The sequence below is a fragment of the Centrocercus urophasianus genome, unplaced genomic scaffold, assembly GCF_019232065.1.
Source record: "Centrocercus urophasianus isolate 14NV4802_14NV808 unplaced genomic scaffold, USGS_Curo_1.0 seq_19, whole genome shotgun sequence".
Classification (NCBI taxonomy): Eukaryota; Metazoa; Chordata; class Aves; order Galliformes; family Phasianidae; genus Centrocercus; species Centrocercus urophasianus.
The window spans coordinates 7,471,784-7,488,483 of NW_024884744.1; the positions used below are offsets into that span (position 1 = coordinate 7,471,784).

The window sequence follows — 16,700 nt, forward strand, 5'->3', positions numbered from 1 at the left end:
TGTACCTGTAAACATTCAGCATAAGCAGTAGGCAAGACTGCATCAGTTCATAGATACTTTCCCCCAAAAAAGACTTACCCGCCCTCAAGTGTGTGTTTTAGGCAAGGGACCAATATTCCACTCTTATTTGTTTGTGGTTAAAAAAACAGTCTAGAAATGTCTTACAAATAATACACTGAAACAATGCATGAGAAGACTTAGTCATGGCAATTTCATTGGAGCTTTATTGCCTCTGTTGGGAATGCGAGGGATTTAAGAAGTTACATTTGAACTTACAGAGATATGTAAATGATGGTTTCTTACTAAATATAATCTTGACATGAGTGTTTTATATCAGGGCACTTCTAATTTTGTACATATTTAATGTATAAAAACAGATTATAAACGAGATGTTTACCTTTTTTTTTTTCCTCACATTTGGCAAAATTAAATTGATCCATTAAGGGGAGATGATCAGATTGAGGACATTAGCACTTAAGAATTAAAGCAATCCAAGGAAGCAACTGTCTGCATTCTTAAAAAAAACAGAACTAAAGGAACAAAAAAACCACATGGCCGTATCTGAGCACTTTTCAGTACAAAATATTCTCTCACCAGGCATTTTGTCCTTAGAACAACACCCTGTTAAATCAGTGTTTTTTGAAAAACTCTTTAAGATGCCATCATAGCACAAATAACCTTTTTCTGCAACATAATTACTCAAAGTTTTATGTATTTCTTTATAATTACACAGTAATTATAAGCACATAGTACCAAACTGATGACAACACTATTTTGTTGAAAAGATTTTGCATTCAAAAGGAATATTCTTTAAAACAGCACAGCATTATGCCACTACCCCACGTCAGACTTCTTTTGAGGGACAAGTCTGTCCTGGGACAAAAACAGTTGGTTCTCATCCCAGACACAGCGTACGAACAAATCAACCTCAAACTGTACCAGAACCCTCAAGACAGAAAACAGCACGCATAGATACCTTGTAGAGCTTTTTCCACACACACCCCACCCCTAATCTCAAGTCCCCGTTTATATTTACACAAAATTTAAAAAGGAAATAGTGAAAGCAGCAAAACACACATTTTTTTGGCATAGCCAATTCCAGTAGCTGGAGAAAGTCTGCAATGGTTCTGCGGAACCGGATTCTGGAAATAAATGCACAGATGGGTTTGCAAAGGGCACTGCTGTGAGGGGAGCGAGCCTTGTGGTCAAACCTCACAGAACAGAAACAAACATTTTCAGCAATCTTATAGCCTTTTTTTTTTTCCTCTCTTCTTTTTTTTTTCCCCCTAAAATACTTTTAGCATCCGCACACAAGTGTTCTGCTGCTTACTGCAAGTACCAGTTACTATTTCAGAAGTGCGGCCTTACCGTGGGACTGCTCAGCACATGGACTCTCACCTCTGACCTTAATGGCAACTAAGGCTTCTGCTTTCCCGGAGCTTTGTATTTTCCACCTCGCTTTTACAGAGCAGAACTGATCTCAAGAGAACATCTCTTCCCCAGTAACAACTCGGCAGTAGATCATGTTTAGCACAACAGCAGGGCATGAGCTCTCTTGTAACGTTACAAATAAAGGATTGCATCCCATAACACCTGTTCTGAACAAAAGGAACTTGGTTTAATTAAACGCAGTAAGACAACGAGAAGTAGTGATGAACCAACAAAATAACTTAAGGAAACAAAGCCAGTGTAGTAGTTTATATCTGATCTGTGTCTGGACATGCTTTACACTTCTTTTCTATATTTGGCAACCACAGTGAAATGTCCGTTTAAGGAAAGCTCAACAAAATAAAAATCGGCGTCATCCATAGCGGCAGTACCTCTACATGATGAAGATTCAACTTGCTTCTCAGAGTAATGGTTTCAAAACCAGGTTTCATATCAAACTCACCATCTTCTCATTATAACAGGGCCGTTTGCTTCCTCACACCTCAAGCATGAAAGCTCCATGCCTGAATTTGAAATACTGTGTTTGCCTTTGTGCTGCAAACGTTAAGACACAAATTCAGCATATTAGATTTAGATTAGTTTTAGATTTCCACAGCAACGAGAAAGCTTTTGTGTGACAGAAGCACTTCAGAACTGCAACAAAATCCATTTCCTTAGATGACAACCTAAAGAATCTTAGAATCTACCCTTACACACACAGCTCATCTCACCAAAGGCCGTCTGTAACACCCAGCACAGCTGCTGTAAGCACACAGGAGTTGTGTCATACTTCAACTGTTCTCAGGGGCAGCTGATGTACAATCAAGTAATGCAGACAGGCACCCAGACAGCCCAGTATCAACAACCTGAAGCTTTCCTGGTTCTTTTGTAACTCTTATTACCAGACGCTCACACTCACTTAGACGATACCTGCAGTTTTCCAGAAAAGGGAAAAAAAAAATTTAATTAAAAAAGCAAAATCAGACCCAGTACACTTAAATATATCACTCTTAAAGGAAGTGCTATCAAGACTGTCTTTGCAACTAGCCCCAAGTGTATATTTAAGGATTCCTTTAGAAACTCTTCTGATGTTGAGCTGTGTAATTCAGATGCCATACAACAGTCGTGTGATGATGACCAGCATTGTGCTTTATGCAAAACCAGAAACCTCAAAATCATTATAAAGCTGCTCGGACTTATGGGAGCTGAAACTTGGGCAGTCCAGAAACAAAATCATCATCCATGATGAAATCCACAATGTTGGAATTTTAACGGGCAGCAGTGGTCCAGACTAGAAGAAAAGCCCAAACCACCAGTAGAAGGATGAATTACGATATGGTCCATGATGTATCCTTAAAGGTTTGTCTCAACCCTCAGCCACATTGTGAGGATTGATCTTCAGTTCAGTCCAGCCAGCAGAAATTGACTGTGCAATTTTCCATTTCAGGTATTTGTACAGACTATGTACACTCTATAAGGGTCCTTTAGTGCTACACTGTTGTACTTTTTGTCCCAGCAATTTGAGGGCGTGCAAATTCCACAAAGTCATCAATAAGAACTGGCCATGCCCCTAAAAGAAAAAAAAAGAAGAAAAAAGGAGGACCAAAGCATAAGAAATCAGTTTGACACAGGCTTTCTTTCTTTTAAAGCTTTGGATCTGAAGAATTTATTTACATTCCGGTCTTAAATAGTTTCAAGCAAAAAAATATTATTTGGCTTCCTTGCTTGAAATGTAAACGCTGGTTACAGATTTCTGCCTTCCTTAGACCCTGCTGATAGAAATCCCCCTCAAGAGTGATAACTGCCTTAATCCTCCTGGGCAAACTAAAAGTTCCAGCTTAAAACTGTCTGTTGTTGGGACAGTAACTCCAACGTGATGATCCAGGGTGGCAGGAGCTGCTTGCAAACCCCTGCGCACTGCATGGGGCAGCCCATGCTGTAAGCTGCAGCCAGCACATGCAGCTCACCCTGTGATTTTGCAGGAATAAAAAGCACACCTGTTAGAATCAGCGCATGGGGCCATACCCAAAGCCAACAAAACGCACTGTGATGGCCTAGAAACTGGTATTACACTGCCATGGCACTACATTTCCATACTCCTTATCATGAGGTAGTTAAAATGCACATCAACATCTAGCATGTTACAGGTAGTGATATCTAAAGAGCTGCCACCACCACTCCTGTGCACCACAGTCCCATAAAGGTTAAAGTAAAGGTGGGTGCTTGAGCTCCTGCCCTGGAAATATTTTTACCCCAAATAACTAGAACATGTTTTTCTGCCTTTAGCTTTCCAAAACCACACTGACTTATGGTTGGCAGCAGCCAGTTTGCTTAATGAAAAGGGAATGAAAAGTGTCCAAAGTTATTCAAGTTGTAGAAGTTTGCTCCCCACTGCTCTGAAAGTACAAGAAGTTCAGTTTCCTCCACTCAGTGACTGATCTGCCACCAAGGACTGATGGTAATTAGCAGTTTTTGGCTGCAGATGGATTGAAAGAGGAAAGATCAATACAAAAGTTTACAAGAAACACATGGTGCAGGAATAACTTCTGTTCAGTGACTGCTGTATTGCAGCCAGCTTCACATTGTTACGTCTGATCTTGATGCAAACCAAAATAATCAAACTTTGAATGTATTCTAGGCTAAGAAATGCATTATCTACAAGGAAATGCACAGCCCACCCAATCCGTTACTTGGTTGAAGATGCCAAAAAATGCACTGGCAGAGAACCCATGTTTTAAAATGGACAGATGAAGGGCTGTCCTCACGAGCAAATTAACATCTGAGCTAAGAAGGAAAAAATAAACCAAGTTTAAGAAAACATCAGCCTTTCTTTCTTTGAAGCTGCAGTAAACAGATGATAACAACATGCATTAGGCAGCTCTAACTGGACTTTAGATCACCAGTGATCTTCTAATTCCACTGCTGTTAGACAGCTGTGTCAAAGCAGACACACAGAAATAAGTGTAACGTAAGACAGAAGTTAATGAAAGAAAATAGAAATTGTTACCTTCCTCATCATAGTTTGACATATCATCTGCTATCATTGTACTAAAGTCTAGAAGGAGGTTCCAGGTATCCTTAGGTATTGATCTTTTATGATGCTCCTGTTTGTAGGGATGGAAAATTTACACACACACACAAAAAAAAACACATTAAGAATCTGTACACAGAACCTTTTTTACTCTCCCAGAACATAACTCCCCTGCATGCACTATGAAGCGCAGTAGCTGGGGTCTGTGTCAGAACAGCCCATTCATTGCATCAACAACAGAAACACATTTATCTTCCAGGTTTGGAAATTACTGCAGTCCAGTTTTTGTAAAGGTTTAAACTTACCAACAAAAATTTGTTCCACAAGTCTAGAAATTTAAATCTTCCATTAAGTACTAAATTCCAGTAGGCAATGGCCATTTCTAAATCTGTAATATTAAAATATATTACTCTTAGACATATGCACTTCAATACATCACCTCAACAGGCATCTCAACTAAGATGAACTGCACAGTCATGAAGGTTCAAAGATGAATCTAATGCAAACATACCCATGGATCTTCTATGGAAGAGAGCCATACGTGGAATTGTCATACAAATACAGTACAGATTTCAATGCTGCCACTTCAACATAGGACTGAAAACTGCCCACATTTGTGTTTAACACATCCAGAACACAAGGCTATTTCAAATGCTTTTTGCTGCCTGGCTGTACCTTAGGGACAATTCGGTGAGATATGTGTCTCAGAAATTAAATAAATGCAGTATTTCAGAGTATGAGTGGGTTTGTTTTACTTACATATAAATACAATCTATGTTCAATTGCCTTTTCATGGTTTCATTTTCAGAGCGTCACCGTTAGCGGTGCTGGCTCTGTAACATGGCTTTATTGAGTGTTCATTTCTGCAGTCGGATTTCTCTTTGAAAAACTGTTTGAGTACCAAAGTCTCAATTTGTGCATTTCAGCATCCTCTGAAGTTCTCACTGGTTTTGAATCCGTTTCTCAGAGCGACTGAGAAAGCCGACAAGCATTCAGGAACAGCAACAACGCGCTGCCTACCGGGCAACTGCACGCTGCTGCCAGCAGTGGGCGCTGCGAGCGCACAGCAGTGAGACGCACTGCCGCTCCTGGCAGGGCTGGGCAGCCTCGCTGGGATTTGCAGAAGGCCGAACTGACACACTGCCCTGTTTGTCAGACACACAGTGATGAGTTAGCTGCTTAAATAAGAAGCGTGACAGCTCCGCAGTGCTACCTATCGCGATCTCCTCTACCAGGAATTAATGAGGATCTCTGCAGTGTGTAACAAAACACTGATCTTAACTGCATTCAGTATCCATGTGGTTATCAAAATAACTACAGAATGCTGCCTAAGAGACCCTGCCTGTCACAGGAGCTCTTAGAGCTTTTTGCAGCACATCTTATCTATTCTAACATAAACAGTCCTCCTGTGGGAGAGGAGAGAAGAGGCACATGAGCAGCTGCACCTCTGGACAAAGCAATAAGCCACAGCTCAATCCAGAAGCAAAACAAAAACCACCCCCTTCTCTCCCGACCCCCAACTACTTCACAACCAAACACACAAACAGGGAGGCGGACCTCAGAGCTAAAAGCAACAGCAAGCAAAACAGAGAATGAACTCTGCATTGCTGCAGGGCAAACAGAAGGTGTCTGGGAGAGCTCCTGAACTGCTAACATCTTTGATATTAAGAGTTTATGCGTTAAAAGTTAATGTATAACCACATTATAAAGCTTTCTGACCAAAGTAATGAATAAAATCTGCAGAGCATCAGCTGCATGGGGTATGATCCCACACTAAAGGCTTCAGCCATGGGGCTCAAGGAGCAGATACAAATTAAGCAGACGTCCAAACAGTCACTGAATACATTCTACCTGAGAGTGACAGCACATGAGGCGAGGAATGTCTGCCTTTAGCAGAAGATTTGACTGCAAAACCAAGCAATTTAGCCTTCAGTTAAAGCAGGCTGGTCAGGGACATCTTTCATTACAGACAAAAACACATTTACTGCTAAGGAAGAACCTGCTGGGCTCTCAGTACTGTATTTCCTCTCAACAGTACAACACTTAAGGTAAGAAGTTGATGGCCACAGAGCCCAGAAATACTGGTTATAGCCAACACCTCCGCACCAACACAGACGTGCATTCTGGTTGGCTAACATTACTGCTGGAAAGATAATTTTGTCCCTTTCTTTTTGCAGTTTGGAGGAGACAGATTTGCAGTCTGCTCATTTACTCAGGTCGGTGTTGGGCTTTTTCACCCCAAATGACTTTTACTAAGCAATCTTTCTACTTTACCTCTTATGTAATGAGAAAAACAACGCTGCCTGGTCAGTTCATTCATTGAACGGAGGAAGGGTGGTAGGGAAGCACCAAGGGCACAGCAGCACCAAAGGCACCAAGCCCAGGACGCAGAGATCTACTTGCACTATGCAAATTCTACTTTGCAAAGATATTTGCATGCATTTTGGCATAGCAGGAGACTCCACACAAGTGCATTTATATGGAAATCAGTTTTACAGGTTAAGTTTACTCTATAAGTGAAAACTGAATTACTTTGTTTAGTGCTGCAAATTCTAAATGATGTAATTACGACTTTAATGTGAGATCACACTCCTTTGTGCTCACTGAGAATTCCACATACTCCATGAGAGAATAAACCCTCTCGTATAATTTTGTAGTCTATATTAATTATGCAGATATTTCTGTCAGCTCAAAGATCTGACACTGACATCCATCTTTCACATAATGAGCTGCACTTCATCCCAAAGGTGGTTAGCATTCAGCCTCACTGAATCACAGCACTGCTTTCATCAGTCATCCCACATTCCATGCACAAACATTTATGATTAAGAATACATACCTAAACCTTTCTGTCCTGGATTCTTTGCAAAGTTGAAAGTAAACTGATAAAAATCCTTAAATCTTCCCGGCTCTTTTAACTCCTGTTCCATTTTAGGAATCTGAGCCTTTAGTTTTTCTATGCTGTCACACCTGCATTTTAAAAAGCACACTTGTGTATTATTGATTTTGCTATAACATAAGAGATACAATGTTAAGAGTCTTTTATAACATCACTGTGGAATACAGTTATCAAAACAAAAATCAAGAAGCCTGATTTATCTAATCACTGGTCTGTGATTAGAGCACTATTTCATTCCTTTGTTGTTACTTCTTCACACTGCCCACTGCACATGATAATCCACAAGATGTGATAAAGATTACTGCATTCACATCATGCAGACAAAACTCAGGTATGCTGCACAGCTGGCCAATGCCCTTGCTTTCCCTATGTAAATAACTGTGGCAGCCACATCACACAACCAAGGCAAGGAGCACTCATTAATGCCCCCTTCCTCTCCTGGTCACTAAGCTGCCAGTGCTCCGACACCAGACGCATCTCTACAGAGGCAGACAAGTGATGCCAGACTCTGAAAACCCCTGAAGTCAAAGAGGACAACGGGACTCTGAATGCTTCAGAAGAGGACTGTGCCATCCAGCATTGGCCCTGGGTCACACTCAGCACCCAACACTGCACACTTACCCTAGCTCAGTCATTCCATCCATGAATTCCAGCTTTGAAAATTCACACTGCGTTGCAGCTCGGAACTTCCATGCAATGATGAGTACAGTAATGCTGGCTGGATCAAGGGCTAGATCATCACAAAACTGCTGTATACCATCTATACCAATTTTATTTTCATCTTGAGGATCTTCAGGATATAGAAATAAGTGTCAGAAAATACAGAGACTTTTGAAATAGTTCATTTACTCAACAAGGGTCTAAGAAGAGCAAACGCTTTCAAGGTTGCCAAGATACGCTCTTAGAAGCAAACATTTGAAAAGCAAGGTTAGTTTCTTATTTTCAACACTGAAGCCTTAACATTTGAAGAAGTTTCAACAATAGAGCTTCCCATACAACGAAACTCATTTGATTTTATTGAGACAAAAGCACCACATACATTTGGTTTCTGCAGATGACACTGACTCATCCCAGAGAGAGAACAGCAGTCCTTCCCCACCAGTGCCTCAATCATTGGTGTCTTTGGGAACTATCATAACCAATTCTGCAGTGCCCATTCATAAGCTGTTCTGAAACAATTACCAAACCTCCCCATACTGTACCAAGCATTATGCATCCTCTGGCATCACCACCATGCATGAGATTGGCCAAGGTAACCTCCAAGAGGAGAGTCACACTGCCCCGTTACGACTGCAGGTCAGCCACGCACACTCCTCTGTCCACAAAGGACTCAACATCTGGTCTGGAGGTGAGATGCTCACATTTCAAGTGCACTAACAAAAATCTACTGATGCAAGCTGACAAAGACTTGAGGGAAACTGAGGTGTTTGGATTATGCACACACACAAAAACTGACAGAAAACATAGCAGCAGTCAGTTATAGCTCTCCTAAGTGTTCCACTGTTTTGAATTCACCTTAATATTTTGGTGGGATACTACCAGCTGAACACTGTCTGTATAGCATTAAAAAAAAAAAAACAAAAAAAAAACCCACTATTTTCTGCTCTGTTTGTAACACTGATAGAAGTCAAAAGCTGATAAAATTTAAAGGTAGAATCTGTCAGTGGTCATTGGTACGCAGCCTTTCTCTATGCCAGGAATGAGAGCCGAGCAATACGTGTCCCCAGAAGGAATAAATCCACGTTAACCACTGCAGGTACTCACTGAACACACAGTTCCAGATGCTCTCCTTGTACACATGGATATACATTTAGGGTACATAAAGCAACTTCATGTCATCTTTGCAAAGCAGGAACCACACGTACTTCCCTTCCAACTTACACACCACGATTAATAACACACAGTGAGGAATGAGGCACTCACCTTTGTATCTGTTATATAGTTGTTCTAACTTCTTTCTGTCCAGTGATCCTTTAACACTCTCTCGTATATAAAGTTCAGGATTTTGGAAGAAGTTGTCTGTTGCAACGTCCAGCTTCCAGTCATTCTGGGACAGACAACTCACTGCTGTCTTTTCACTCGATTGTGTGAAGACCATGAACTGACGCACTTTATCCTTCTGCGATGATTTCAACTTGTTCTAGCAAAAAGAGACAACACAGAAGCTAGAAATGTTTGAACAGAAGAAAACATCAGTACCATTCATTCACTGCCCATTAGAATTTTGCCTGGCAGTGAGACTGACTGACTTAGAGATTTCATTTTGCATGCAACCAGTTTGCTAAGCATCCCGGTACAGTCAGACTTCAGCAGCAGGGCTGCGTTCTTACTGCAGTGTGTACAATAGTTCAGGGCACCGAAGGATGTTTTTAACAGCATATATTCAGACTTACCTGTCTTCTAGGTAATTTACATTGGAACACATCTGTGTTTAAACATTATAGAAACCATACTGGCAAAGAAATGAAAGAAGTTAAAGATGGGTGTTCTGCACACCAGGGCACAGCAAACTCCCATCCAGCTGTAAGCAGGGACACGTTTCTGTTTAAACCAATTCATATAAATACACACAGTATTTCCAAGAGGGGAGTTACACAAAGCCAAGGGCTGATGGCGAGAAAGCAATCTTGCAGCTCTTGCACTAAAGCCAATTTCAGTCCTGAAGTTCACAACACATTCAAAGCAGAAAGACCCCTAATGAGCAAGGTTTGACTTCTCAAGCCAGGACTGCACGTCCTACTCTGCACACACACACAGATCACATTATGCTCTGTGCAGATTTATATCTTCCTTCCATTATTGTAATTCCCCAGTGCAAGACTTCTTCTCAGGAGCAAAGGTTAAAAAAGAGGGAAAAACTGCACCCCAGAAGCTATGAACTCTCAGCCACAGCAGGAATGCTTCAGGAGAAGAGAGAGCTGGAGCTCAAAGAGCCATCAGCCCCCAATCACACCACCATTGGAAGACATGAACTCCAGCTTGAGAGCATAGATGATAAGCTCACAATCAAGTGTTTTCTGCCTGATGACAGTGAATAGCAGTGCTGCTATTCATTAGAGTAGTTAAGGCATCAGCTTTAGAGTAAAACTAGCCAAAAACACCTTTTCTAATAAATAAATGCCCACACAATATGCTAAAAAGACTAATAGGGTCTCCTAAAAAAAAAAAAAACAACCTAGAAAACACAAGAAATCTGTTCCCAAGCCAAAGCATCCCTGTGCCTACAACGCTTGTCGGAAGCTCCAGCCCATGTTCTGCACCCTGCAACACACCGTCAGACTGCACTCCTTGTGACACCGCAGTGCTTCTTTCTGTCAGTTTCCACGCAGCCCTTTGGGCACACACTGTGGCTGGAGCTCAGATCCTCAGGCACAGCACTGACCTCACAGCACCCCCCAGTCCACAGCCCAAACTGCACGACCAACACAACGCTGCTGATGAGCCCCACACGATGACTTTTGGGCACGATGAATGCATCCTTGGTCGCAGTATTTAAAATGTACTGTAAATTCAGGCAGATGAAAATGAACCATGAATACAATCCCAAATGAAGATCAAACCATCTCAGGGCCGCTGCCCGTACCAATTAGCAGCTTCCCTACACGAGCTCCACACAGCCAGCCTGCTGCAGCCCTGCACTACGGGCTTCCTTTCTTTTGAGAAAGCTGATGCCTTTAATCACTAGCTTTCTTCCTTTTTTTTTTCCTTTGGATATGCACACATAACTACAGACAGCACCACTATTCTGTACCACGTGCAGAAAGCAGCTTTGTTCTGCCCCGCTCCTGCAGGGATGAACCAGGGACAGCAGAAAGGTTGGAGTCGCTCTGCCAGAGCTCAGCACAAACACCACTCCACAAAGGCCAACATGAGAAGGAAGACTGGATCAAACCTGTTCTGCAATACTGACCAAAACCTATTTATACACAAAATCTTCCCATGCCCAGGGTTCCCTAAGTGACAGTAACACCACAGAGCTGTTCTAAAAAGAACACGGAATGAACCGAGCAGCTAACAACACAACAGCACACAGCATGTCCTAATATTTTAAGATGCAATAAATCACACTTTGCAGACGTTGCTCTTTTTCTGGAATAGCTATTTTTACAGGCCAAACAGGCGTTGACTTTTGGTGCAGCCCCCAAGCTCCTGCCATGTGCTGAGTGCTTCCCCAGCAGCCTGCCAGCACAGGTGAGATGCTCACATCCCAGTGACAGGACAGCTCTTGGAAGCCTTCCGCAGGACACCAAGAGATGGAATTACCGCTGAGTTTTTATTACCCCATTACAGCTCTTCTTTCATCACCAAAACCCCTCACTTTGGGTGGGAATGTGTCTCCAGCCCCCTGCACCTCTCAGGGCTATTTCCAGAAGCCGAGTTCTGACGGTATGACTGCGTTAAATGAGCAGGACAGAAGCCACAGGCACCAATAACCCTCGTTCTGGCAGTCATCAGGAACAAATATCTCACACAGCAGTTGTTCATACTCTAATGCAATGCAGTGCACTCAGGATATCTCAACTTTAATACCAATTAAAAGGGAAGACGTTTTCACTTCACAGATATGTTTCTTGCTAAAACAGGCAAGCAAAAGCCAACAGAAAACAAACACAATACATCTCCTATTGTCTCACCCCTTGGGGTAAGGCTGGAGGAAGGATTCAGCTTAGCCAGCCTGCCAACACCTTTGTGGTAGCATGCTGCTTTGTACAACGAGGATGTCACTGTGACACGAGCTCCCTCCATCCTGGGCAGTCCGTTTGCCCATTCCAGGCAAAATCAAATGCTAGCCCTGATCTGCCAGCCCTGATTACACGGTTCCTTTCCTCGTCTCCAGTACTCTGTTTGCAGACACCTCAGCTGGAGCACACAGAGCACACACCATGAGGGCTCCTAGGAAACAACACCAGCCCATCCCACAGCACTGGGCCCGCAGAGCCCTGGGATTCCTGTAAATTGCTCTTCTCGGACTTTGCTCAAAGGCTTCACATGGCTGCCAGACAAGCAGTGTGCAGCCAGGCTGAGGTGTCCCTGCCCCACACCCTGGAAAAGCATTCAGTCCCCATAAGTAACAAGGCCTGCCTCGTGCCCCCCGCCCCAGCTGCTGCTGGCAGTGCCTGCCCCTCACTGCTTCTCCCGAGCTGCAGGAATGTGAGTGACGCGACATCTGCGCTTTTGTTTCAGCCTGGACTCAAAGAAAAGCCTGTTAGGTTCTCATGCACGTGACAGGTAAAAGCCTTGTCTAAAATAGCATCAATCTCCACGAAGCCCAGGCTTCTCCCCTAACTGCATTTCAACCCCAGCACTGTGCTGGGCTGTGGGAAGCACCCGAGCACTTTCAGAGGACACCAGCGATGTCGGCTCAAGCAGCGAACAACTTCAGTCCACACCGAGAAGAACATGTTAGTGCACACAAGGCCTTGCAGCCAGGGCTGTCACTTCTGGCGTCTCGGTGCACTAATGACATTACTGGTCAAGGGAATATTCCTCCATCCTGCATCTGAATCACAGAATCACTCCACACTGCGCTAAATCCATCAAAGGGACACCTGGGATGCCTGCAAATAACCTGTTTACTGCCTGCAAATCCAAGGCTAAAGATTACAAGGCAAAACTGAGTATTTTAGCTTGTCTGATAAGGAAACAAAGGTTAATTACAACTTATTTCTGCCACAAGTCTATGAACACACTAAATTGCACTTTAATCCACCAACTGCAATGACATACGTACACTGTAAAAACACATTAAATCCAAGTTAACAACATAAACAATTAAAGCAAATAACCACACTTTGCTTAACACGCACAAACGTGGCCATCCATTACATTTTACTGTCTACAGCAGCATGTTCCCACAGAAAGGCCATGGAAAGAAGGCCAGCACGGATCTTTACGCTGCTATCTCCACACTGATGTGGAATCCACTTGCCTGCAGTGGAACAAAAGCAACCAACATGTACAAGGCCTGTCAGCATATCAAACCCAGGGGGAAAATCACAAGCAGCACAATTAAGTTGCGTTTTACACCCTCTGAATTTCTTTCAGTGGATAAAATAATTGTAGAACTTGCACACAGGCAGAAAGTATTAAACAGAAGAGCAACACAGAGCTATCCAGAAGCACACAGCACTTACAGTAGTGCCTTAAGGTAATTCATGATCACAGAACGATTGGAAGGGACCTCAGAAGATCCCCTCATCCAATTGCCCTGCCAGAGCACAAACACCTGGATGAGGTCACACAGGATCACGTCCAGGCAGGTTTTGAATGCCTCCAGAGAAGACCTCAGGGCAGCCTGTCCCAGGGCTCTGTTACCCTCAGATAACCTAAAGGTAAAGGAAACACCCCAAATCAGGGCTTTTCCAATGCAATTCTGAAGAGGAAAAAAAAAAAAGCACAAAATACAGCTGTCAGCTGTTCAGCATTCTTAACCCCTGACCAGGTTAGAAGCTCTGTTCAGCCACCAGAAGCTACTTTCATACCTTCTATTTGCACTAGTACCACAAAACATGAGTTAAATACCAAGAGCTACGTAATGAATTTCACACCTTGCTCTCAGAGCAGTCTGTATTCCCCTGTAATATTTCCATGGCTCTCGTTAGAAGAGAACCTACACCTAAGTTCAAAGGGTTCTCCGTGAGCTGGGAGAGGAAACAAGCTCATGCACCATCTTGTCTGCTGCTCAGTCCTACACACAGTGCCAAGAATCCACGAGCTTCACTACAGAACCAAAAGGCAACGTTTCATACCAACAAACTGCCATAGACATGAATATATACCATAAAAAAAAGCCCAGCTGAACAGCTCACCGAGTTAGACACTGCATAACAATGTGATGAAGTACAACAACATTATAGGAGACAACGTCAGATGTTTAAAATTTGGTATTACAAGAGCTTTGACTTCCTGTCACCTGAAGTTCAAAATGAAAAATAAGTATTTAACAAATTATGTATTCATCAGCACAGAACTATTCTTCAGAGAGGACAAACTGAACCATACAAAAGATACTATAAACAGAGTTAAGGCTAGTGCCTGCCTCCAGATAGACATACAGACACTGATGTGCTTACCTTGTGTATCATACACAGCTCTAAACCCATTCAAACATTCAGAATAGCAATGTTAGCAGCTCTCCTTAAGGAAGATGGAGAGCACAACAGATCCACTTGCTGCTAGCAGCCCTGTCCTGATGTACAGCTCTTTGCTTGTGACCCGTGAGCTGAAGCAGTAATAAAAGACCACTGCCACCACAGGTGGTGCCCAGCTCAAATTTAAATGGAGGCAGATTGCTCACAGCCACAGCTGGGGCAGCACACCCGATTGCCACACAGCTGAACACCTCTTCTGAAGTTAACTACCAGGCTGCCATGAGGGCTCTCTTCCACCTAGTGGACAAAGACACCACGATGCCACAAAACTTCTGCCCTGAAAGCAGTGGCTGCAGCACACCAGCAAGGCTCAGGGCCAGGAGCACTGGAGGGCAGTGCTGCCAGATGAGCAGAAGTCACAGGGAGCCGTGCTGCAGAGGGGGCTGTGTTGGATGAGCAGCCCAGTCCCAGAAACCACACTGAGCCACTGGACAGACAAGCCGGAGCAGCAGCGCACAGTGGTGGTAAACTGGGATGTTACACCTTGTGCTTTTGGGAAAGGTTTCAGATGTCTGGGAAGAAGTCTCCATGCTTTTCCTGTAGCTACCAAGTGTAGGTGTAGAGCCCTACACCTGGGCACTAGACTCAATCTGCACCTCTATTTGCAACTTACAAAAGCTGCTGCCTGTCATTTAACCCCATTGCAGTGTGCAGGTCACCCTTTCACCTGGCTGGAGTCAGCAAGCACAGCACAGGGCGTACCTGTTTGCAATGCCCAACAGCTGTGCTTGGGGCCACAACTGTAGTGCTCAGCTACACGCTGCAGAACAACACCAAACAGACAGGGGATGTCTGATGGGAGGAGTATTCCTGCTGCTGCTTCAAGTAGGCACTTCCAAGGCTACACAGACAGAACTTCTCACTATTTCTCATGAAAATATGTTCTTCAGCAGAACAGGCCTGTTATTATATTGCCATAATGTTTCTGTAACTTTGCCACTTACAACAGCATTGTTCAATTTCTAACCACACAGCCAACCAAGAATAAATGAATACGCAGCTGGAATCCTGTGCATACATTCTGCATGCCTACACTGGGTAATGCCGTCAGTTCTAGGAGATTTTTAGGGGAAAAAAAGTCTTTATGAAAGTAGTGTAACATCACCAGATAAGTGTTATTTGAGACAGTCCCAGGAACTGCAGAACTACCACAGGACACCTTTACAGACTGAACTTTAACCAAACTTCAGTTCCAAGTTCCCATTAAAAAAAAAAAAAAAATCTAGATAAAACTTCCAATTAGAAGTTATACTGGTAACAGCGACAAGTTTATTAGAGGTCTATGTACCACACCACTAATTTAAATCCTGGTCAAGCAAGTTTTTATGCCAAGAGAACTCCAACAGCTAGCGGTGTCCCTTTTATTTTTCATTTTTTCCAATTTGCTTTTAAAACAGGAAAATACAAACTGCAGCATCAGGTGCCCTTGTGCCAATAAGTACCAATAAGTGTGCCCAGAGCTTCTCCCCTCCCTTCCCTAAGACAACGCAGCTCCAATATCTACAAGGAGATAAGTTGCAGTGCTCCAGCCGTGCAGACGCAGCTAAAGCCGTACAACCTCTGTACACACAAACGGCCTTAAAGCACGGCCATAATGTCTTCTCTTGGGGGACTGCTCTGCACGCGAGAACCAATGCAGACCCGCAGGCCTTCTTACTTAAGGATAGGGAACATAATCATCTCTACTTTAAGCAAACAAATAGACGATTTTTGTTCCAATCGCTGCAGTTTCCCTCCAGAGCGGAAGGGACAAAGTCAGTCCGCGCGTGAGCCTGCAGCAAACCCCGAGCTATCAGGAGAAAAACAATGCGGAGAAAATGCGGGATAGGTCGGTGCTCGCTCGGGGCGCTCACACGAGCGGGAGCCGCACAAAGCGGGCAGCCCCAAAGTCCGCAACGCGCCCCGGCTCGGCACAGCCGCGCTCCCCCCGCGCCGCGCGCCTCTCGCCGCCCCGCTCCTGGCGGAGCCCCGCTCGTCCCGTCCCCGCCGGCCCGCTCCGCTCCCCGCGCCCGGCCCGAGCCGCTGCCCGGCATTCCCGCGGCCCTCCGCCCGCAGGAAGGCGCCGGACCCGGCCCGAAAAGCGCGGGCGAGCCGCCCCGGGTCGAGCCGAGGCCCGGAGGACCTCGCGGGCCGCCCCCCGGTACCGGCCTCCCGCCTCCCCTCCGCGGTCCCGCCGAGGGCGGCCCAGCCC

At 44.1% G+C, this 16,700-nt stretch overlaps 1 protein-coding gene across 1 annotated transcript in view; it reads right to left on the bottom strand.

Moving 5' to 3' along the window:
* Positions 1–2,464: 2,464 nt before the first annotated feature.
* The window catches only part of DCUN1D1 (defective in cullin neddylation 1 domain containing 1), a 14,509-nt gene continuing 273 nt past the window's right edge, over positions 2,465–16,700 (bottom strand). Inside the window, exons 2-7 of the mRNA XM_042820786.1 lie at positions 9,282–9,498; positions 7,980–8,148; positions 7,299–7,429; positions 4,765–4,847; positions 4,436–4,532; positions 2,465–2,998 (exon numbers count right to left, since the gene is read on the bottom strand). Coding sequence (XP_042676720.1) covers positions 2,919–2,998; positions 4,436–4,532; positions 4,765–4,847; positions 7,299–7,429; positions 7,980–8,148; positions 9,282–9,498 — 777 coding nt within the window. The 3' untranslated portion in view covers positions 2,465–2,918. The remainder of the gene's footprint in view (positions 2,999–4,435; positions 4,533–4,764; positions 4,848–7,298; positions 7,430–7,979; positions 8,149–9,281; positions 9,499–16,700) is intronic.